Below are 24809 nucleotides of genomic sequence, written 5' to 3' on the forward strand. Positions count from 1 at the left end.
GACTCATCTCAGTGCTATCTTTATTTACTTCTTCTTGGCCATGAAACTCCCCCAGAGTCCTCATTATGGCAGTGCTCATTTCTCCGAAGTTTCTGCTTTTAGTCAGGTTGGGGAAGCTCAGGGAGGACTTCTTTCTGCATCTGTTAAATCTCAATTGCTTTTATCTCAAAGTAATCCGTATGCCACAGTGACCTATTTTAAGGTGTATATTCTGATCCTCCCTGCTCCCTCACACAACACTTCTCATAGTTACGTACCATACGTGTTTTCAAAGTTCAGTGATCCTTAGGATTACTTTGGCATAGATATTTGTAGAAACATGTTTGAATGTGTTGTTTATCTTAAGACCCCAGAGCTTCTTGTCTTCTACTCTGTCTTATTCTCCTCTCTACTGACCTGGGTTTTTTATTTCTAACATTCCAATGAATGATTCTGCCTAGGTAGGCTCTTTCAGTGGGTTGGGTGGAGCAGAGTTGGAAATAAATCCACTTACTTTTGATAAGCACATATTTCTTAACCTGAGGATAAGATCTTTTTTTATTCAGGGCAGCCCGGGTGGCTCAGTGGTTTAGCGCCGCCTTCAGCTCAGGGCCTGATCCTGGAGACTGGGGATCGAGTCCCACGTCGGGCTCCCTGCATGGAGCCTGCATCTCCCTCTCCCTGTGTCTCTGCCTCTGTGTGTGTGTGTGTGTGTGTGTGTGTGTGTGTGTGTGTGTCTTGTGAATAAATAAATAAAATCTTTAAAAAAAAAAGATCTTTTTTATTCAGACTGAGAGTGACAATAATAAAGCCCAACTAGATGGTCTTTGAGTCAAGTTCTCTTTGACAGTGGACCTCTTCTGTTCCCTCTGTTGGCTGCCTCTGGAAATGGCCCCCAAGGAAGTCCTTGTAAGATCTAATTGCCTTTAAATTTTAATTTAAAATTAAATTTTAATTGTATAAGGGTCTACCCAAACCAGTTCTGTTCTTTCTGTGTTGTTAGTTAGGCCCATTAACTCTTACTGTAGAATAATGTGGATTTGCCAGCCAGAATTTGCCTTATTTCATATATTAAAATGTCTTTGAAGCAAATTTTTGTCTGTTACATGCCAAGAAGGCCCTGTAGTGAAGAATGCTGTTCTGTTTCCTCCTGTAGGAAATTGTACAAAATAAAATGAACCTTCCAGATCATTTTTTCCAACTTCACTTTCTCTGAACCTCTCTTCTAGTGTTGTGCACTCAAGTCCTTATCCATGAGTTGATGCTTTTACCTTTACCTTTACCTTTACTTTTACCTCATAGGACAAGTAGAAACCTAATTCCCTGCCTGCACCCCATCCCTCCATGTGGGATTTAGTTTGAAGATATTGGTTCAAATTCAGCTCTGCCTGCAGATGTGCTGAGCGATCTAAGGCAAGACAATTATTATAATTTTTAAAAAAGATCTTATTTATTTATTCGTGAGAGACACAGAGAGAGGCAGAGAAGTAGGCAGAGGGAGAAGCAGACTTGATGTGGGACTCTATCCCAGGACCCTGGGATCACTCCCTAAGCCAAAGGCAGATGCTTAACCACTGAACCACCCAGGTTCCCCAGACAAGATGATTATTAAGGAAACTTATAGGAGATTGTTTCTGAAAGCATGGAGATATGAGGTTTTTTTGTGCTTGATAGAGTTTCCTTTTCCTTTCTTCCCTTTGTTATGTATTTTTCTCATCACTGGTGAGCCTTTTATAAAACTTGGCTTCAAGCCCCTGGAATTGCCTCTCATTCCTTCTTACCATGCCCTACTCTCTGAATAATTGTTCTCTGCTTAGCAAGTGTCTGAAACAACTAGTTGAAAGAGTATTAAGAGTTTTAATTTGAGTTGTTTTTAGCTCTAATACAGGGAAAGGAATCTCCATTTCTTGGCACTGAAGAGCTGACTTTTTTTTTCTTTGCTAGATTTTTTTTTTTTTTCTGGTGATTGTAATACCCTAGGCTCTTACTTTAATAGCTGTATCTATTGAAAGAACTCTTTTTAAAAAAGTTGAAATGAGAGAGAAGACCTGATCTTTACTCATTTATCTTAACTAAGTTTTTAAAACTAATTGAGACAACATGATTAGCCTTCCACTAATATTAGGACATTTATTATGAGAGCATAGTTGTGTTACAAAGGTGCAGTTTATGTTGACTGAGTGCTATTTTGGAACTTCTCTCTGGTTTCTCTATTTGAGGCTATTTCAGGCTCTTTTTGCCCATGACACCTCTATTGCATGTTCTTTTTTTTACTGATAAGGATACAAGTTCAGAGTAGTAATTTTATCTTAGGATCTCCTGGCTTCAAAGTGGCAGCATCTGGACTGTAATGTACGAAGTAAGTGACTGTATCTCCATTTAAGTACATTTGTAATATATTTTCTTAATGTAAATATAAATGCCTAATGTAAAACCACTGGGAAAACCCACTTTAGCAAGAAAACCTTGAAAGTAATAGTGATATTTACTAGTCTTTTAAATGATTTCTGCCTCCTTAACTTTGGAACAATAAGAGAAGGTATTTTTTTTTTTTTAAGATTTTGTTTATTCATGAGAGAGAGAGAGAGAGAGAGAGAGGCAGAGACACAGGCAGAGGGAAAAGCAGGCTCCATACACAGAACCCGATGTGAGACTTGATCCCAGGACTCCAGGATCATGTCCTGGGCTGAAGGCAAACACCCAACCACTGGGCCACCCAGACATCCCAGAAAAAGTTTTTTTTTTTTTTTTTTTAATTGAAGTATAGCTGGCACACAATGTTACATTAGCTTTGGTGTACAACATAGTGTTGCAACAAGTAGTTGTACCACCCACAAGTGTAGCCACAACCTGTTACCAAAAACCTCTATTACAATACCATTTACTAAATTCTTTATAATGTACCTTTCATCCCTGTGACTTACTAATTCCATGACTGGAAGCCTAAACCTCTCACTCTCCTTCACCCATTTTTGCTTATTCCCCTGACCCTTCTTTCTGGCAACCACTAGTGTTTTGTTTTGTTTTGTTTTCCTGTACTTATGGGTCCACTTCTACCTTTTGTTTATTCATTTGTATTCTTCACTCATTCATTTATATGAGTGAAGTCATATGGTATTTGTCTTTCCCTGTCAGACTTCTTTCACTTAGCATAATGCCCTCTTAGTCCATCTTTGTTGCCCCAAATGCTAAGATCTCACTCTTTTTTTTATGTTGAGTAATGTTCCATTGTGTGTGTGTGTGTGTGTAGAGATATCTATATCTCACATCTGTACCCATTCATCTATGGAGACTTAGGCTGCTTCCATATCTTGGCTATTGTAAATAATGCAGTGAACATAGGAGTACATATTTTTTTGAATTAGTGCTTTTGTTTTCTTTGGGTACCTAGTAGTGGAATTACTGAGTCAGAGGGTAATTGTATTTTTAATTTTTTGACGACCCTCCATACTTGTTTCCACAATGGTTGCACCAATTTACATTCCCCTGAATTGCACATGAGGGTTTCTTTTTTTCTACATCCTCACCAACAATGTGATTTTTTTTTTTTTTTTTTTTTTTTTTTTGTCTTTGGTAACTAACCATTCTGACAGGTATGAGGTGATAACTCATTGTGGCTTTGATTTGCATTTCCCTGATAATTGGTGATGTTATACATCTTTTCATGTGCTTCTTGGTCATCTGTATGTCTTTTGAGAAATCTCTATTCAGGTCCTCTGCCCATTTTGAATTGGATTATTTGTAGGTTTTGGTGTTGAGTTGTATACTTCTTTATGTATTTTGGATACATCATTTACAAGTATCTTCTCCCATTCAGTAGGTTGCCTTTTCATTTTATTGATGGTTTCCTTTGCTGTGCAAAAGCTTTTTATTTTGGCATAGTCTCAGAAGTTTATTTTTGTTTTTATTTCCCTTGCCCGAGGAGACATGTAGAAAAATATTGCTAAGGCTGAAGTCAGATTACTGCCTGTGTTTTTTCTTCTCAGAGTTTTATGGTTTCAGGTTTCACATCACATTTAGGTCGTTAATCTGTTTTGAGTTTAGTTTTGTGTATGGTGTAAGAAAGTGGTCCAGTTTCATTCTTTTGCATGTAGATGTCCAGTTTCTCAACACCATTTCTTGGAGAGAGAGTCTTTGACTCATTGTATATTCTTGTTTTCTTTGTCATAGATTAATTGACCATATAAGTGTGGGTTTATTTCTGAGCTCTATTCCATTGTATTAATCTGTGTGTCTGTTTTTGTGCCAGTACCATACTGTTTTGGTTACTACAGCTTTGTAGTGTACCCTAAAATCTGTGATTGTGATACCTCCAACTTTGTTTCTTTTTCACAAGATTGCTTTGGCTATTTGGGGTCTTTTATGGTTCCATACAAATTTTAGTATTTGTTGTAGTTCTGTGAGGATGAGATACTTTTTGAAAAAAAAAAAAAAAAAAAACTCAGCTGTCACTGTTAAGTGATGTTTTCTAAAAGACAGCTCAAGAACAGTAAAAATAAATATGAATCACATTTCATAGCCCCTCCGCCCCAGCACACAGGAATGGCAGTGCTGCTGTTTTTCCTCAGTGTTGCAATGCTGCAGCTACTTACTTGTCAGCAGATGATAGGCGCTTAGATATCTTGCTATATAATAGAATCACGCAGTTGGAATTAAAACAGCATGCTCTAGAAGGATTGGCAGCATTTTCTTTCCTGGCTTTCAATTTTCTAGTAGCTTCTGGCTACACTGGCAGGACTGACTGTGTGGAAGATATGACAAGCCTGGACTTGCCTTGAAAGAATTCTTATTTGTGCTAGCTTTGCCAATAAATTAGTATGGTGAAATAAATGTATTGGTGGATGAAAGGAATCAAGAATACCTAGACATAGAGTTTTAAAATACTTAAGGCCTGTCAAGCTTTTGGTAGCAAAGAGATAAAAATGGGAAACTTGTAGAAAGTCTGTTCTTTCTTCTATGAAGAAAAACATGTAAGTCACATGTAAATAAATAGCTTTGTCTAGTTACCTGAAACTAGTAAAAATCAGGTTTGATAAAGATTTTCTGCTATTTTGTGTTAACAGATTTGCTATTTAGGGTTTAGAGGGAAGTTGTCTTTGTAGATGAGGAAAGAAAGTATGTAGTTTATTAGTTTAGGGTTGAGCCAATCATATATTCAGGCTGTAAATCCTCAGTTATTAAAGGGAAGCCTGCCTGATATATTTTTCTATTTTAAATGTGTATGTACACCCATGGAAAATTTTCTTGTGCCTGGTGTCTAGTAGGTGCTTAATAAATATTTATTGAATAAACTCTTACATATGAAGAAAATGAAGCTCAGAGAATCAGGTGATTGTTCTAGGCCATGTTCTTTTTTTTTTTTAAATTTTATTTATTTATTCATGAGAGAGACAGACAGACAGAGGCACAGAGGCAGAGACACAGGCAGACGGAGAAGCAGGCTCCATGCAGGGAGCCTGACGTGGGACTCAACCCTGGGACTCCAGGATCACATCCTGGGCGGAAGGCAGATGCTAAACTGCTGAGCCACCCAGGGATCCCCATCTAGGCCATGTTCTAAGTACACTATGGTTAACATGTAATTACCATATAATTTTTATTAATACCTGCCTGATTTGTTAGGTATATTGGTACACAGTTTTCTTCATATCTCCCCTATGAGGTTATTAACATTTTATCTTTAACATGCTATTGTTTTAATTAGGCTTTTAGTCACTGAAATCTTGAAATAGTTTTATTTAGATCTAAAGTGGGTTATAACTAGAGTAACTATATAATTTATTGTATAAACTGAAATACTTAAGAGGGCTCCTTAAGCTGGGATAGCATGTATAAACCAAGTTTATTCCAGGGAAACCAAGACATATGGTCATACGATGTTTTTATTTTTTAAAGTAAACTTTTTATTGGTATATAGCATATGTTAAGAAAGTCCATAAATCTTGAATGTACAGCTTGTTGAATTTTTAAAAAATGAACCAATCTACATCAAGAAATAGATTATCAGTATCTCAGAAGCCTCCCTCACACCCCCTTCTGGTCACTACCTCTTCTTTGTAAGATAACTGTTGTTCTAACCTTTAACTGATGAGCTTTGCCTGTTTTTGAATTTTATGTAAATGACACTATATAGTATACACTTTGTATGTTTGACCTCTTTGACTCAGTGTTCTCTTTGTGAGACCCATCCATATTGTATATAGTGATTGTTCCTTCATTTCATTGTTTTAAAATATTCCATTGTATGAATATGCAATTAATGTATACAAGATACTGTCGACAGACATTTGAGTTGTTTTAATTTGGGGCCAATAGAAACAGTGCTCCTATAAACATACTTATCAGTTTTTTGGTGAGCATATGTACTCATTTCTCTTGGGTATATAACTAGGAGTTGAATTGCTAAGTCATATGATATGTAAGTGTTCAGCCCCAGTATGTAATACCACTTTTGCTAAGTGTTATACCAACCTATACTTCCTCCAGCAGTAGGTGAAAGTTGCAGTTTCTCTGGATCCTTACCAATACCACTTATTGTCTGTCTTTTTCATTTTAGCCATATTGGGGACAGTGTATTGGGATAACATTGTGATTTTAACTTGGTAACTAATGAAGGTGAGCCCCCTTCATGTGCTAATTGGCTATTTGGATCTTCTTTGGTAATTCCATTTGGATACTCTCCTTTATGCTTCCCCCAAGCCATTCTCATTTTTCTATGGATATATCTCTTCTCATTGAGTTGTAGTTCTTTATATATTCTGGATAGTAATCATTTGTTATTACTACAAATATCTTTTACTTTAATTTGCCTTTTCTCTTTATTAATAGTACTATGGGATGAACTTAATTTTGGTGTCTTCCAGTTTATGAGTATTTTTGTTTTCTGGTTAGGACACACTTCTTGTGTCCTATTTAATAAATATTTGCCTACCCCAAGATCATGGAGCTGTTCTGTCCTCCTCTTGATACCTTTCATCTTTAGGTGTTTATCTAGAATTCATTTTTGTGTGTGGTATTAGGTAGAAGTCAGGATTCATTTTCTATAGGGATAGTGAATTGACTGCACTATTCTTTGTCCCAATACCACATTCCTGCAGCTTTATAATACAACTTGTTGTATGGTATTGAAGTTCTCCAGCTTTGTTATTCTTAGTGTATGTCTTAGCTATTCTTGTCCCTTTCTATTGCCACAACATTTTAGAATCTTAGTTTCCATCCACATGTAAAACAGCTTACAGGTTGATTGGGATTGTATTGAATCTAAGGATGGTGAGCTGACATTGTATAAAGATGTCTTCTAATCCAAGAATGTACATTGTGTATCTATTTATTTAGGTATTATTTAATTTCTCTCTGTCTTGTAGTTTTCAGAAGAGAGCTCTCAAATACCTTTCAGACTTACTTCTAACTTTTGGTAGTTTAAAAACAATTTATCGTGGTAAAATTTACACAATATATTAACCATTTAATTAATTAATTAATTAACTTAAAGATTTTATTTATTCATTCATGAGAGACACAGAGAAAGAGAGAGAGAGAGAGAGAGAGAGAGGCAGAGACAACAGGCAGAGGGAAAAGCAGGCTCCATGCAGTGAGCCCGACATGGGTCTCGATCCCAGGTCTCCAGGATCACACCCCGGGCCACAGGCAGCGCTAAACTGCTGAGCCACCCGGGCTGCCCTATATTAACCATTTTAAAGTGAAGAATTCAGTGGCATTTAGTACATTTATAACCACCAACTTTGTAATGTGCAACCATCAACTCCATCGAGGTCCAAAACATTTCCATCACTGCAGAGTAAAACTCCTTAAGCAGTTTCTCCCCACTGTCCACTCTCCTCACCACCCCTGCCAACCACCAATCTGCATTTTGTCTCTATGGATTGATTTATTCTGGATATTTCTATACATGGAATTATATACTATGTGATGTTTTGTATCTGGCTTATGTCACTTAGTATGTTTTTGAAGTTCACTCCCCTGTTGTAGTATGTGTCAGTCCATTCCTTTTTATGGCTGAATAGTATTCCATTGTGGATATGGACCATAATTTGTTTATCCATGCATCTGTTGATGGACATTTTGAGCTGTTTGTACTATTTGGCTGTGCGAACAATACTGCTATAAACATACATGTACATGTACTTGTTTGAATACCTGTTGGCAGTTTTGGGGGGTGGTATATATCTAGGAGTGGAATTACAAGGACATATAATTCTGTATTTAACTTTTTAAGGCACCACCAGCCTTTCCTATAGCAGTTGAGCCACTTTACATTCCCACAAGCAATGTACATAGGTTCCAGTTTCTCTGTGTCCTCATCAGTACTGGCTATTTTCTATAGTATTTTGCTGTTTGGATGGTGTGATAAATGGTATATAGTGTTTTTGTTGTTAACTTCATTTTCTGTGTTGCTGATGTATAGAAATACATTTGCTTTTTTCCATATAAACCTTGTATTTAGTGACCTTTTTAAATTCATTTACATTTATTTTTTAAATTCATTTACATTTAATAGTTTATGTATTTATTGGATTTTTCTCTGTACATTTGAATTTCTGATTTTCACATGCTTTCTTATTCTGTTCCTTTTTCATAGTAGTTTATTTTATGGATACAATATTCTTGTAATGGCTTGGAGAATTTCTGTTAGAACTTAAATTTTCTTTAAGTTTTTCATTATCTTCGTTTCCTTTGTGATTGATTCTATTGTTTTTCATTTTGGTCCTTCTTAATTTTGTTAGATATTTCTTAAATATCTGGTGATCCTTGGTTATCTATTCATATTTACAAAGGACAAGGATGATTGGTTTTGGTGGCTGATACTGGCTTCTTCTCAGTTTTTTGAGCTCTGTTTTTCCAAAAGAGCTTTTCTCTAAGGGAGATTACTGATCAAGAGTTATGCATGAGATTGTTTTAAGGGCCAACAGCAGCCAGATAGGCTTAGGACCTAAAATTGATTCTGGGCCTCAAGTGCTGCGAGACGTTTTTTGGTTGCTTTGGTTTCCTCTGTCCTGATTCTCCACCTCCCCGACCAGGATTTGTGGCTGTTAGGAGAAATGTCAGGCTCAGCCCTACTTCTCTTTTGTCCCTAGCACCCATGCTGGATGTTCTCAGCAGATCTGGATACTAAGCCTTGGGAGCTCAAGTTTATACAGGAAGTAAGACTGTCATGAGTGGCTCAGCTGTTGTGTGAGCAATCCTCTAATTACCTTGATTTCCCTGTGCTTCAATTCAGCTTCTTGATCCTGAGCTTGGTGTTCTCTATTCAGGGAGTTGGGAGAGCTCTTGCCCCCATGTAAGTTCTCTCCTGTGCTTGCTTTGCCTGAGTTGCTATTTCTTTTGCTATGGCTTCTCTGTCAATTTAGTTGTGTCTGTTTCTTCTAGAAATACTTTCCTTCTTTCCTTCCCTCCTTTCTGCTTGTTAATGGGTCTACTTCTTATCTTCAGATTGTGATAAATTTATTATTTTTATCATTATGAAAAATTTGGACATAAAACACATATCTACTCCTGAGCTTAAAACAGAAATACAAGGGATGCCTGGGTGGCTCAGCGGTTGAGTGTCTCCCTTTAGCTCAAGAGTGTGATCCCGGGTCTGGGGATCAAGTCTCCCACATTGGGCTCCCTGCAAGGAGCCTGCTTCTCCCTTTGTTTCTGCCTCTCTGTGTCTCTCATGAATAAATACAATCTTAAAAACAAAACAACAACAAAAAACCCCCAAACCCCATAAATACAAGTGAAGTTCCTATTTTCTTCTCTGATTGTATTGCACTCCTTCTCATGCATCTATTAATATTATTGTGTGTATGTGCATTTCTAAACAATAAAGAGCATTGTTTTGAATGTGTTGAGCTTTGAATAGTGACATACTGCATGAATCCTTCTGCATCTTGTTTTTTTCCATTCATCATGGTTCTTTTGTTTGTTCTCTTAGTACACTATCTTTTCTGCTGTTTTAGTAGAATTTGGACAGGGAGGATAAGTCAGCCTAAGTATTTCTTACTGTGACTTTTTTAAAAGGGAGATTTAAAGCACCTTTTGGATATATTGTCACTACAGACATGGAAGAGAAGGACTTGGTGTTTCCTTTTCTTGTTCCAACTGGTGATGATAGGTGAATTTGATACCTTGCCATGTTATACAAGCTAGCAATTGAGTCTTACTGCTGACCTGTATTTGGTGTTATAAATCCTTTTGGAGACAGAGAAATAGGATTCATTGGTCTGTAGGGTTTAACTGAGGTTCAAGTGAAGATTTGGGGTTCATATTGTTGGAAGGAACTTTTAGAAGTCATTTAATATAAACAGTACTAAAGAAACCCAGGTGCAGAAAAGGTGAGTTACTTGTCGGAGGTGATCCAGGGGGTAAACACTGAGATCAGAAACCAGTTGTGCAGTTTGTTGTTCTTCTCACCTTCCTACAATGACCCAGAGGATAAGGTCCCCATTTTTTAACATTGACTTTAATTTTTGTCTATCCTTTAAAATATTTATTTCAATGGCAAGAGATTTTTAGTAAGAAGAATTAACATAAATCTTTGAACTGATATTTATTTGCTATGTTTTCCTTAGGATCAGAATGGTTTCAATACCAGAATACTATGAAGGCAAGAATGTCCTCCTCACTGGAGCTACCGGTTTCCTAGGGAAGGTACTTCTGGAAAAGTTGCTGAGGTCTTGTCCTAAGGTGAATTCAGTGTATGTTTTGGTGAGACAGAAAGCTGGACAGACACCCCAAGAGCGAGTAGAAGAAGTAATTAGTGGCAAGGTAAGTGGGGGAAATGATTGAGAAGAGAGTATGTTTTTGTATATATAATTACTGTAATCCTCAACAGTTCAGTTTGCTTCTTCAGTGTCCTGAAAAAAGTTAGTGAAAAAAAAAATTCTACAGGATGGCAATAAACTGGGTATGTCTTGTGATGAGTAGGAGAAAATAACTTTCCTCTGTGATGGGCAAAATTGTGTAACAAGTTCTAAAATACCTATATGGTAGATATTTAATGTGTTTTTAGAATATTTGAGACCTGTTATTTATAATTAATAGATATCTTAGGTAGTATTCAGAATAATAAATAATTACAAGGTAGTTTCTAACTACCCAGTGTGCTGCCAAACATCCTTTGATACCACTTAAAAATTGGTAAGCACTGGTTGTTCCCCACAGCAGTGTTAGGAAGTAGCAAAGTAACATATTCCCGTTTGACAAATAAGAACATGATGACAGAGAGGTTGTTTAGAATACAAGAATAGGTCATGCATTTTGAACCTTTAGAAAAATATTGCTAAGAAAAAATTGAAATGATCTGGAGTAAAATTATTTCATAATTGTAAGCTTTGAATTCTCTCAGTGAATGAATTTATCTGACATTCATTGATAGTAAGTTTAGTATAGAAGCTATGTGATTTTTTAGTTAATTAGGTAGTATCTAGTACCTTTTAATCACTTGTAATTAGTATGTTTTAATCCCCCTCCCAACGATGTCCTTGCCTAGTAAGAGGTTATTTATTGTTACTCATTTTTTATATTTCAGAAAACATTTACTGTGCATACTCAGTATTGAGTACTTGATTTGATGTAAGGGGTTGAACTGAGGGATAAATAAAATAGAATCCTTGCCTTAATGGAGCCTTTGGGCCAGAGGGTTTTTAAGAGGAAAGAGGGAGTGTAGAAGTGTCACGAGAGACTGGATAGGAGCAGTTACTGAGGTTAAAGTCTTGGCTGGAATTGAGAGCCTGCGTAAAATGTCAAAGATTTGGGCATCTCCTCTGTGGTCTCCTCATTATGTGTAGCATTGCTAGTAAGTCAGTAAGATGAGTTCTTTTTATGTCAGGTATCAAAAAATGCACATTTGAATTTAGTAAGAAACTGATAGATAAAGCCTGCTATAATTTTGAAATAGGAGTAAAGAGCATAGGCAAAAAGCATATATCATAGTGGGACATTGTTTTATAGTAGTTTCTCAACTTAAGCATTATTGACATTTTGGACAGGATAATTCTTTATTATAGGGAGCTGTCCTGTGCATCGTAGGGTGATTAGTAGCGTTCTTGGCCTCTACCCACTAGATGCCAGAATCTCCTCCCCGCTGCACCCACCTCCCAGTTGTGACAATGAAAAATGTCTCAGACATCACCAGATGTTCCCTTGGGGGTAAAATTTCCCCAAGGTGAGAACCACTGATGAATGTCTCCAGGAAAAGAAACTCCATTAATTGAGGATTGACCACAAAATAAATTCTGGAAAGGTAATAAGGTATCTCAAAGAGGGTATTAGTGAACATAGTCAAGTAGGAACTGATTGGGGTGTGCCGGTGGATTAAAAGCACCAGAAGAGATAGTATTGAATAAAGAGATGGTGGCTAGAGCCAGGAAGAGTATCAGGTTTGACATGAACTTGGGAAGCAGCATGAGCTTATCTTGGTGGTTGGAGATATCTGATATGAGGAGGAGTTAAAGGTCATTGGCAGTGTGAGAGAATGAAAAGTATGAATTCAAGGTGTTAAAGGACTTTTCTGGGCATTCCTCAGGTTGCTTTTTTCCTGCTTGCCCCTTAAACAATATTCTTCAGAGTTCTGTCCTAGGCCTTGATCTTTTCTTACTAGATCCAATTAGGTGATTACTCAGCACTCTCTTAAGTGAGACAAATGGTTGTATTTTAAATTAGATTTGGGAAAAGCTTCATCTAGTCTGAACCACGGGTGCTCATCACCACTGCTACCTGGGTGATCTTTTCTTCCCAGGGCTCCCTGTATGTGGTTAGTAAAATCTGTATGGGTAGTCTGGCTCTTCTTTTGCCTGAGCTCCAGACCCGCAGAGCCATTTACCTCTACTAGACCTGTCTTACGGGTATCGCACAGACCCTTTATAGCCAGCATTCAGAACACTGAACTTGTGTCTCCATAAGTGTACTAGATTCTCTTCCCAGCATTGGGCTAACTAAGACCTGAGTGCTGAGCAAAACAGATGTGATCCCTTCCTTGTGGAGCTCACAAGTACTTATCCCTCATTCTTAGTCATTGGCCAAGTTGTATTGAATTATTTTTAATTCCCCAAACATTAATGCTCTCTTATTTCTAGGTGGTTATATGTGCTGCTTTCTTTGCCTGGAACACTATTCTTTAATTTCTGGTCCTTCTTCATTTGGGTTAGTTCTTTCTCCTGTACAGACTCCTAGCCCTGTAATGTTACCTTTAACGACGTATCTTAATTGTTTGTTTACTTGTTTGGTTTTTCCTGTCAGATTCTAAATAGCTTGAGGCAAAGATTGTTGTTTTGTTTTCTCAGTGTCTAGAAGGTGCCTGCTCATCTGAAATGCTTAGTAGATATTTAATAATTAATAAAGGAACACATTAATACTGAAGTCACTACCTAACAGTAGTGGAAGGGGCAACACTGTTATATCCACTTCGGAAGATAAGTGAGCATTCTATATACCATATAGACTTTCTTTCCAGATTCAGAATCTCTGCTTAAACCACAAGTATGGATTTTAAATGAAGTGGAGAGTCAAAATGTAAAAGAGCAGTGATCTGGAGATAGCATCAATGTTCCTTTAAAAAAATCTGGGATGAAAAATTAAATTTGACTCAAAATCGAATGTGCCTTTGCCACTAAAATCACCTTAGGATCTAACTGATTTTTTACTTAATTTATTTCTTCTAGTATCCTTAAGGATATTGAATTTTGGGGTTAGAATCCTGTATATATGGTATTTCTCAAGTTTGTCCAGATTCTAATTTGCATATTTCCTCACCAACTTTTTTTTTCCATCAGCATATTTACTTTTTTCTTCTTCTTCAAAAATATTGGCCTCACACTTGATATAGACAATAATGGTATTTTACTGTAATCTACTGCAACAGAATAAAAGCAAAATAAAATGAAGTCATAAATTAAGATTGGGGTTTTAGAAGTCTGAATTATCATTTTAAACATTGTCCTGATGTCTATACTGCTTAAGTCTATTTTGAGGAACAGTACAATATAGTTTAGTCAGCAAAAGCATGGGCACTTCAAATATAACTCTTAAAAGTACCTGTTCTGTGTCCTTGGCAAGTTACTTAACCACTCTGCATCTCAGATTCCTCATATGTAAAATGGGGATGATAATGTGGGTTTCATAGGCTGTTTTCTATACAGAATGATAGCAGTTAAGAATGGCAACTTTAGGATTAACATAGTTGAAGTTTTCAGAAGTGACCCTTGGTGGGGTGCCAAGGGTTTTAGAAAGTTGAAAAATATTGTTCTAAAATATTTTTTCCCCTTGGCTAGCTCTTTGACAGATTGAGAGATGAAAATCCAGATTTTAGAGAGAAAGTTATAGCGATCAACAGTGAACTCACCCAACCTAAACTGGCTCTTAGTGAAGAAGATAAAGAGATCATCATAGATTCTATCAATATTATATTCCACTGTGCAGCTACAGTAAGGTTTAATGAAAATTTAAGGTAAGTAAAGGTATTTATATGATATTTGAACTTCATCACAGTTTAAAAATTTGAATTCTTTTTAGTCAGATTGTTTTGAAAGTGATTTGAAACTGCCCTATGTTAATGGTAGCTTTCTATGTCTTAAAGAGTGTTAAGAGAATTTTCTTCTTATTATTAGTTTAGAAATATTGGACAGCTAGTGTCTGCGTATTAGAAGTTGCCTTGAATTTAACTGTAGGGTAGGGAAGTATGGAATAGAAGAAAGAGAAATTTACCTTCAGTAAGTGTATCAGTCTTAACAACTGTTTGTTTCTTCTTCCCTTCATTCTTTCAGAAGCCTGCACCTCAGCAGTTTTATTTTTCTATCCCACACATATTCACCTGAAAATTAGAAAAAAAAAAATTGAGCTCAGGTTCTGCACAGTAAGATAAAATGGCTAATAAATTTAAGCCATACCTTGTCTTTGTTTTAGAACTTGGTAGCATTGTTAGGGACAGGCAGCAGTGGACATATGTTTAATTAAAAAAATAATTTGAAAAAAAAAGATGAAAGAGGTGCCTTGGTGGCTCAGTCAGTGACGTATCTTCTTTCAGCTCAAGTCATGATCTCCAGGTCCTGGGAACAATAAGCCCAGCATTGGGCTTCCTGCTCATCAGGGAGTCTGCTTCTCTCTCTCTGTCCCTTTGCCCCTCCCCACTGCTCGTTCTTTCTTTTTCTCAAATAAATAAATAAAATCTTTAAAAAAAAATAAAATAATTTGGACTTCTGTCAAAATGCCTGTTTCAAGAAAAAAATAATGTTTTAAACGTTTACTAGTGTTTTTAAAATATGCATTATCAAATAATGGTGCTTAATTCAGAGGATTCTTTTTGATAGTGTGTTAAAAAATACAGTTTTATAATGTTAACCTAATTGTATGGTCTTATACCAGTTAAAATAGTGCAGACTATTTTAGGTTTTACAAATACTTGAAACCCTTCTTAAAGTGTTTTTAAGTTAAGTTTTGTTTATAAAGGGTTTTGAGATTATTTCCCATAAAGTCTTTGATATAAAAGTATAAGCCTTAATTGATATTATATAATGTGATAATTCAGCACCAAAGCATTACAGTAAGTTTTATCCATATTCCAGGTGAGGGCACTGTCATAGTCACTTACATTTCTTTAATTGTACTTTGTAGTTTTCAGGGTAAATTTTCTCTTTCATTATTTTTTTCTATGTTAATGTTACCACTGTAATATTGTGAGCAAGTGCATTTTATACTTGAGGAAGCTGAGGCAGCACTGTGTACTGGAAAGGACATGAGCTTTGGAATTACATACCTTATCTCTAACTTTGAGTTTATCCTTTATTATCTGGTGATAATAATTTATTTACTTTTTAGTTGTTTCTGTATAACCATCATGTGTTCATGATTCAAAAGTGACAAAAGAATCTTAGTAGAGCTATAGTTAGAATCTCACTTTCATAAAAGATGTGTGTACATATATGTGTATTTATATACAGCTTTTTATACTTGCCACTTATTATCTTTGGATATTGTGATAATAGGTAGGTTTTTAATATTAAATACTCTAACAGATATTTCCCCCCATAGTTCTAGCTTTCATTGTTTTTCATAACCAAAAGAAAGCGCACACAGTCTTTTGAAACTGTTTTCAATAAAAAAAAGATACATATTTACTGGATAATTGTGGAATAGTCCTTATTAGCTTAAAGGAAAAATTAGGTGCTTTTAAAGGGGAAATGGATTTGCAAACAGACAACATTAATTAGGGTGAAACTACTCAAAAGTAATCTTTATGAGAAGGACCTTCTTTCTCTCTTTCCGTTCCCCTTGGGGTAAGCAAGTCTGCCGTTAATGAAAGGGAAATCTATTCATTATTCTTTCTTCTCTTACTAGTGATCTCATAGTGCAAGGAGGATATATAGATGAATAATAAAATTTATTGCCTTAACTGACGTAACCTTAGTCATTTAACTGAAATTATTGTTTTTGGTAAAGCAGTTTTAATGGGTATTGTAAATGATGATATTGCAAGATTATATTTGGGCCAGGCATTCTAGAATACTGTTGGCATGTAGTAACTGCTTAAGAAATAGTTACTCTTTATAATCATTTTTTAAGTTTACTCAAAAATTTAAAAATGACACAGACTTTATTACCAGGGCAAAAAATAATCCAGATTTTACTCCCAACATTATACCCATTATTTTGGGAAAAACCAAGAAATTGCACACAGATCCTGTTTGCAAAGTCCAGATAGTCTAAAAGGGAGATAGATTTGCCTAAATAATCATAGTGTAGGGTAGAAAGTAAGAAATTACTGAAGAGCATACATTAAGTGCTATAAGAATTGAGAGGTGGTAGTATGCATTTATTTTGAGATATGATAATTTATAAATCTTGAGGTGGGAAAAAGTGGGTATTAAGATTAAGGGATTGTAAAGAAATACTGGCAAAAAATGAAGGGAGAATGATACTGAGGATAATAAAAGGAATTCCTTAAATTAAATAGTTGATCCTGGGGTCTGGTGTTCCTAAGGTAATAAAGAAAGTGAAGGTGGGATATAGGGCTAGTGGAGTTGAGAGTAAAACCATAGCAAGAAACTGGAGACCATGATGAGGACAGAAAACAGGCTTATGGGGGGAAGTGGAGGGGTGGTCTGGGGGAAATTCTTAGTATGAGATTTTAGAGATGCAGCAGTTTGAATAGGATAATATGTGAATATGAACATGGGATATGTTGAGTAGGTGCGAGTAGGCATTGAGAAAGGAGTAGAAGTAAAGATGGATGATGAGAAAAGATCAAGAAGTTGTTGAGTCTAAGGGCATCGACTCTCCCACTTCAGAATGCTTTATGAATCTTAAAAATTCCTGGAAAATGTGTTAAAAATGCAGAATTGGACTCTACTTGGAATATTTGGACCCTCTGGTTTTAGATAATAACCCCAGGAATCTTTATTTGTGGCGAGACTCTGTGTGTGATTTTAAGTTATAGATGTCTGGGTCTCCTACCTTAAGATTGACTAATTGGTCCCGAGATATCTGTGTCTATGTCTTTGTTGAATTAAAAAAAAAAAAAAATCAGCAATAGTGATGAGATCTCATGTATGAAGTATTTTCTCAGAAGTGGGGAAAGGGGAAAGAGATATCAGAATGGCCTGGGGAACTTTTTAAAAATAGTTTTCCAGGGGCACCTGGCTGGCTCAATCAGTAGAGCATGCAGCTCTTGACTTGGGCTCGGGGTCCTAAGTTTGAGCCCCACATTGAGGCTAGAAGTTACATAAAAAATAAAATCTTAAAATATAAATATATGTATTATATATATAAATATATATTATAAACTACATATTACATATAGATTATAAATCATGTATATGTAACATATATATATAGTTTTCCAGGCATCAATTCAGATATTACAGAGTATCTGAGGATTAGCTCCAGCAATCTGACTCTCAGGTGTCTGTCATGCCAAGCATGAGATCTCTGGTTTAAAGTCTTAGAAGTATATCAACACAGAGTTTGAGCAGGATATGTTTTTAAGACAGGTAAACAAGATTTATTGCCAGTTCAAGTTGAGTTCTTTATTCTTTTTTTTCTGTGAAGTGGCTTCTGTGTCGACATTAATGGTGGACCATAAATTAACAAAGATTTGTTCATTTTGCTCCTCCTCCAAAAGCTAATGTTATTTAAGATGTCTTTATGACTCCATATAATTAAACCATGGGAATATTATTATTATTATTATTATTATTATTATTTTGGCTTTCTGATCTAACATCAGAGTCAGGATCTCAGTCTGAGGTTCAGTGGAGTAGAACTTGGATGGTGGTAAAATAGAGTGAGATTATTAGCCTTACAGTGATATTGAGAGTTACTTATGTGGGCATATAAAGTGCCATCACGTTTGGGCTCTCAGGCACAGGGGTAGTAGACAAGGTACAAGAGTGTTCTCTCTGAAGTTATTCGTTATTTTCAGTGACCCAGAAATTCTGTTACCATCCTCAGGAACCTGTAACAGAATATCCTTTGTGTACTGCTCCCAAAACATTACCCTCCCTAGCTTCATTGTTTCACAAATGCAAAAGAAAATAGCATATTGCCTTACAGTCTAGTGGACTGTATCCTCTCTGTGAAATGCCTTTTTTGCTGGATTTCCATTTGAGCAGATTTTTCCCTTCTCAGTTGAGATAAGGAAGAAAAAAGATATTCTCATGATTTTAAGACCACAAACCAATTACTTCATTTAAAAAAAATTACTTTTAGTATGTTTTCATGAACCCTTGGATACTGTTAAATTAAAGGAAAAAATAATGCACAGGAGTTTTCCTCTCGTGAATTATTTCTTGTTCTTGGTGACCCAGAACTTGTTGTCCTGTCCTCAGGAACCTGTAACAGAATATTTTCTGTATACCTCTTCCAAAACAGTACCCTCCGATCTCCATTGTTTTGCAAATGCGAACAGATACCAAAGCACTGCTTTAGAGTCAGGCGGATCAGATTCTATCAGTGACATATCCTGGCCTTTAAAAGAATAATTAGATTTTTTTTCTTCATTAATACTGAAAATGTAAGAATTTTGGAAAGTACTCAAAACTATTGTGATTTTAAAAACATCCTCATTGTGGTCTGTCTTCAAATATACATTGTTTTACATAAAATTTAAACATAGAACTGATTTTACTTGGGGAAACAATTTCCACACTTCTGATTTTTTCATGGTTAAAACTTTTATGATATGATTGTATTCCACCATGTTGATATGCCATAATTTATGTATAATGTTCACTAGGTATAACAAATTTAGGGGATTTTCATTTCTTTCTTTGAAAAATTAATGTTAGAACAAGTTTTTCTGGGCACCTCGTGGCTCACTGAGTGTCTGCCTTTGGCTCAGGGCGTGATCCTGGGGTCCTGGGATGAGTTCCGTGTTGGGCTCCCCGTGGGGAGCCTGCTTCTCCCTCTGCCTGTGTCTCTGCCCCTCTCTCTCTGTTTCTCATGAATAAATAAATAAAATCTTTTTAAAAAAGAACAAATTTTTCCTTTGAGTGAATTTCAGTAGGTTCACTAGAGGAGTAGTTACATCATTTCTGTACTTCCTGGTACTTTGTCTTTTTTTTTTTTTCTGGTACTTTGTCTTAATCTCTTTGAATCAGTTCTATCAGTGTAGTCACCAACAGTGTATTACTTTACCAGTTTTTTCACAGTATTACTGGTATTGAATATATCAACTTTTTTTCGTTCAAATAACAAGCAAAAACTATCCACCATCTCTTTACCTTTAGTAATATTTATTGAAAGCCTGTTTTAGTGCCTATTTAGGAATAATGCTAAATACTTGCAAGCTATTTATTTCTTTTAATTTTGTATAAATCCTAGTAGGTAGACTCTGTTATAGTTCCTATTTACAGGTGAACTATACAAGGTCACTGAGAGGTAGGCCAGGCCAGAATTTGAATTCAGGTACTCGAGAGTCTTGTTCTTAATCCTGCTTTACTTTGTAATGCCTGTGTTTTAAAAATCTTCATACAGATTTCCCATGTTTTTATAGTTATTATAATTATTTAAAATGACACTATTCTTTCATTGTGATAAAATACCTGCTTTGTTAAAGTTTATTCATTTCATTCATAGTGAATGAAAGGCTCTCTAGGCTTTTGCTATTACTAGATGCTTCACTGATTATTTTTCTGCATATATACTTTTGCATTTGTAAAATTATTTACTTTGGATAAATTTCAAAAAGAGGTTAATATATAGATCATTTTTGAGTCCTGTATGTGTCTCTTGTGACAGAATGTACCCGTTTTTATTATAGTACCCCTTTGAATTTTGTAAGCTAGTCTTTAAGAAGTGTTTGGATTAATTGCTACACAGGGAAATAAACATATTCTTAGTTGATTATATGTTAATGTAATTTAATGTTTCGGAGTTTTCTTTGACTGTTTTACCCTTATTAGTGACTCTGCCTTAGCATTTTAAAATTACTTAACCATTCTGATTACTTCTTTGTAATTCCATATATTGAAACAATATGCTTTTAAAAATCAAGGTGCAAAAGCAGTCTAGCATGACTTCAAAATGTACATATAAAAGCCAAAGACTGAAGTTATCTGTGTTTCTTTCTGGGTAATTTAAAATTTTAATTTGTACTTTTATTTTTTAAGTTCTAGTGTGAGGCTTCTTTTATAATCTGAAAATCTTTCTTTTTAAATACAACTGATGGAATGTACTTTATATTGAAATAAAATCTACAAAATTAGACATAAGGGGTCAATTGTGAAGAAACAAAAATCTCCTGTCTCCTTGTCTCTCTAATGAAGATAAAATTGTTTAAGCAGGTAAAATAAATGACTTTCTAATTTTTCACTGGGAAAGCTTCCCAATTTTTCATTGTCACTTTTTCTTTTATAGAGATGCTGTGCAGTTGAATGTGATTGCTACACGCCAGCTAATCCTGCTTGCACAACAAATGAAGAATCTGGAAGTATTCATGCATGTATCAACAGCATATGCCTACTGTAATCGGAAGCATATTGATGAAGTAGTCTATCCACCTCCTGTGGATCCCAAGAAGCTGATTGATTCTTTAGAGTGCGTTTATTTTAAATTTATGCACATTTGCTTTGATCCCCAAAACTTTGGACTTAAGTATCTATTGATATGTATCTTTTGGTCTGTATCAGTTTCTCTCTCCCTCTGCCTCCCCCACCCCTGACCTATTTATTCCGTATTCAACCAATTACTACATATCTACTAAGTTCTTCTAATTGTGTAGATTTATATCTGAATGACTGTTGGTGAAGTCTGGTTGAAGCTTTCACATTTGAAGAAGTGTGATGGTTGGAGGAAGGTCTCTGAACAACTCATCCATAACATTAGGTTCTCTATTTTCCAGGGAGTTAATCTAGCAAATGTAAGAAGTGCCTGATACCCATGGAGACTAATGACTTGCTTGTTGAATAGCAATGTTCTAATTGATTAAAAAATTACCCCCCTTTTTTTCCCTCCAATGGAGTAAATCTGTACAAAGGCCTTAAATTATTAGAGGATCAGTCTCATTCCTTTAAATGATACTCCTGGTGTTATTGTTTATCACCTTTCTGAGGACTAGGATCCTATCAGCAATTACTATTTGTGAGTATTTGATGGATATGGTGTAAGTGAATTTGGCAGGGTCAAGATTCATTTGCTTCAGGCTGTACTTTCTCATCAAATAAAACAAACAGGATCACAGCAAAAATAAAAAGAAGGATCTTCTTTAATGGACTAGAATTATAGAAAATTCTCATGTCCATTATATCCAAACATATCATTAATCCTCCTATAATAGCCCTGTAGGCTTTTTCCTCCTTTATTCTTCTTCGTTTCCCTTAGGCTTCCTTTTTTCTCAGAGATCCTATCCCTTTTCAGCTCTGTTTACTGTCCCTTACTTAAATCCTTTTTTCCTCAGGGCTCTAGAGGGTGTTCATTGCTCCTCCATGTTTTCTCCCAGAGTAAGCACATATAAGTCTTTCTCTTTAAGGCATTCCTGCTACTCAGTATGAAGAAGCAGACAGATTATAAGAAAATAAATAAGAATGGGAATTTACCAAGACATTCCATTAATTCTCTGGTCTCTGTTTTCTGACTCTATTTCTTAGATGGTCCCAAATATTTACCTCATTGTCCCCATGAGTCAGTAGTTGGAAGTGCTTAATATGTCTGGGAAAAGTTGAAAGTAGAAGCTAATGAAGCTTTTTACTTTTTCTCTTTTTAGCAGTTGGCATATCCAAACATCTAAGTTGCTGAGAAAATGCTTTTAACCTTCTCATTCTGTATCTCTTTTCTTTGCTTACAAAGAAATCTAGCTAACAGATCATTTTAGGGTAACTCATAGATTGGCTCTGTAAACTCACTCCCTGTGATAAGGCTAATAATGTCTCCTTGGCTTAGCCAGCGTTCGCAGTTGTTGTTTTAAAGTAGGAACTGTTCCGTTTTTCAAAATTCATCTCTGCTGTGGAACTTCTCCTAAGTTGAGTAACAATCTCCAGTTTTGTTAGATTCTTTTTCTTCCACATGCAGAAGAAAACTTACTTTGATAATCTTATCAGTTAGTATGGGTATCTTGAGAGTGTGACATTACACCGAATATATATGTCTGTATAACATCACAGTTACACAGATACGGACTTGTCGTTGTTGTTTAATGAAAGTAAGATTAACTTCCGCTTATGTATTTTTTTTTCTTTTTAGTAAAAACCATAAAAGCATTTGAAATGGAGCAACAGATATGTTTGAATATGCAAAGCTAAGTGGTTCTGATTTTATAGTAAAACATCTGAAAATATTTTTGCATGCAATTTCTTTGCTGACCAGGTGGATGGATGATGGCCTAGTAAATGATATCACACCAAAATTGATAGGAGACAGACCTAACACATACATATACACGAAAGCATTGGCAGAGTATGTTGTACAGCAAGAAGGAGCAAAGCTAAATGTGGCAATTGTAAGGCCATCGATTGTTGGTGCCAGTTGGAAAGAACCTTTTCCAGTAAGTTGTGAGAAATTTTTGTAATAATGGAATTGAGAATTTTAAGTCTTGTCTTTGTATAAAAAGAGTTGGCAGTTTGATGTAAGAGCAGGTGTTATTTACTGTACATGGCTTACTATGGCAAAATTGTTCTCATTCATAGAGTACTTTTTTGGTACTTTTTTGTAACATGATGCTGCATATATAGAAATGCAGATAAGCCTTTAAAAAATCCTCACTGAAAATTAAATCAAAGGCTGCGGTGTTGTCTGGAGTCAAAGCAGACCTTGCCTTATACATTGTCCTTGTGACTGACAAAGATGTTGGCCTCTGACACATCAGCATTTGTTGGTTTTTAAAATTATTTACTGATTAGATTCTTTTGTTGAGGTGAAGGAAATAGAGATGAGAATATTCAGGATCTTATTTTATTTCATTTGCTTTTTAGTTCAAGAATAAGGCAAGCCTTCCAGGAGGTAGACTCTTTCCTGTATAGATCACAAGCTAAGAAGGCATAAGAGATTTCTATGATAATTTGCTTGTAGAAAAGCAGGTCATTATGGAATTTGTGAATCCCTGAAATAAGAGAAAATAGATATAAACTAACAGATGAATTGATTTACAAAAAACCTAGGTCTCTATAATGATAGTAAGTAATAGCATCGCTTCTGTTGCTTTCTCTTTTCTTCTGTTTTATTCAGTAGTTTTGAGGAGGATTTCCCATTTCCCCCAAATCTCATGATGCTGCCTCAATAATAGCACAAAATCAAACTTGAGCAAGTGTAATTTAGCTAAAATATTTGACAGATATAAGCTCCTTTTTTTTTGTAAGCTTTTTTATTGAATTCTCTTTGTGGAGACTTAATGGAAGAGTAGGTAACCTTTTGAGAATGACTTAACTTCATATTTGCAATCTCAGGCAAAGACTGTTTCTGTTACTGTTTCTGTTACAGGAGAGAAATATTCTGGCCTGAATCTTGTCTGTTTTTTAGTTTTTAGAAAAAAACTACTAAGTATATATATGGAGTTGTAGATGTCAGATAAATAAATCTCTAGGTTTACAATATTTCTAAGCTCCCCCTATTTTTAATTTTTGTATTAGGGATGGATTGATAACTTTAATGGACCAAGTGGTCTCTTTATTGCGGTAAGTAAACCTTTTGATTTCTTTACATTCTACATACATTTTTCTGTTTTCTGTATATCTTTATATGTGTGTGTGTGTGTGTGTGTGCATGCACTTTGGCTTACATATCTTAAGGTGCTGTTTTTAATTTCAACAAAGGCAGGGAAAGGAATTCTTCGAACAATGCGTGCCTCCAACAATGCCCTTGCAGATCTTGTTCCTGTAGATGTAGTTGTCAACACGAGTCTTGCGGCAGCCTGGTATTCCGGAGTTAATAGGTATATGAGGTGACAATGTCGCTTGTTAAATATATAGTAACTATGAAGGGAAAACAGAACTAATGGCTAATGTTAATTAATCCCTCAGTACTGATAATTTCCATATCAATATGTACAGGTATTATCACTTCCAATTGCAGGAATTGGTTTAATCACAAGTAATAATAGAGCAAGTAGTTCCATCAGCTGTAATTAAAAATTAACATTAGTTGTCATATACTATCTATAGGATAAAGTTCATTTGGGATTAAGAATGAGAAAAACCCAAAACCCTTCCACCCCCTGATGCTTTTTTAGTTTTCCAAACTAAAACTTGATATAAACTCAACATATAAAAAGCTGAAATTCTCAGAGAATGGCTTTCATATATTAAACATGGCACACTAAAGCAGCTTTAATCAACTCAGGCTTCTTTTTGAAAGGGAGTAGTAGCATTTATAGGTAACTCTTAAATTTTAAACTTTTCAATAAC

At 35.5% G+C, this 24809-nt stretch overlaps 1 protein-coding gene across 7 annotated transcripts in view; it reads left to right on the forward strand.

The window, feature by feature from the left end:
- FAR1 (fatty acyl-CoA reductase 1) overlaps positions 1-24809 on the forward strand; it is a 67309-nt gene that overhangs the window by 22600 nt on the left and 19900 nt on the right. For 5 of the 7 annotated variants that reach the window (XM_038569086.1, XM_038569084.1, XM_038569083.1 and 2 more), the window contains exons 2-7: positions 10554-10749; positions 14253-14428; positions 20833-21012; positions 22777-22954; positions 24036-24080; positions 24219-24346. In XM_038569086.1, coding sequence (XP_038425014.1) covers positions 10561-10749; positions 14253-14428; positions 20833-21012; positions 22777-22954; positions 24036-24080; positions 24219-24346 — 896 coding nt within the window. In that variant the 5' untranslated portion in view covers positions 10554-10560. The remainder of the gene's footprint in view (positions 1-10553; positions 10750-14252; positions 14429-20832; positions 21013-22776; positions 22955-24035; positions 24081-24218; positions 24347-24809) is intronic. The other 2 variants (XM_038569089.1, XM_038569088.1) reach the window with 1 other exon arrangement.

The sequence above is a fragment of the Canis lupus genome, chromosome 21, assembly GCF_011100685.1.
Source record: "Canis lupus familiaris isolate Mischka breed German Shepherd chromosome 21, alternate assembly UU_Cfam_GSD_1.0, whole genome shotgun sequence".
Classification (NCBI taxonomy): Eukaryota; Metazoa; Chordata; class Mammalia; order Carnivora; family Canidae; genus Canis; species Canis lupus.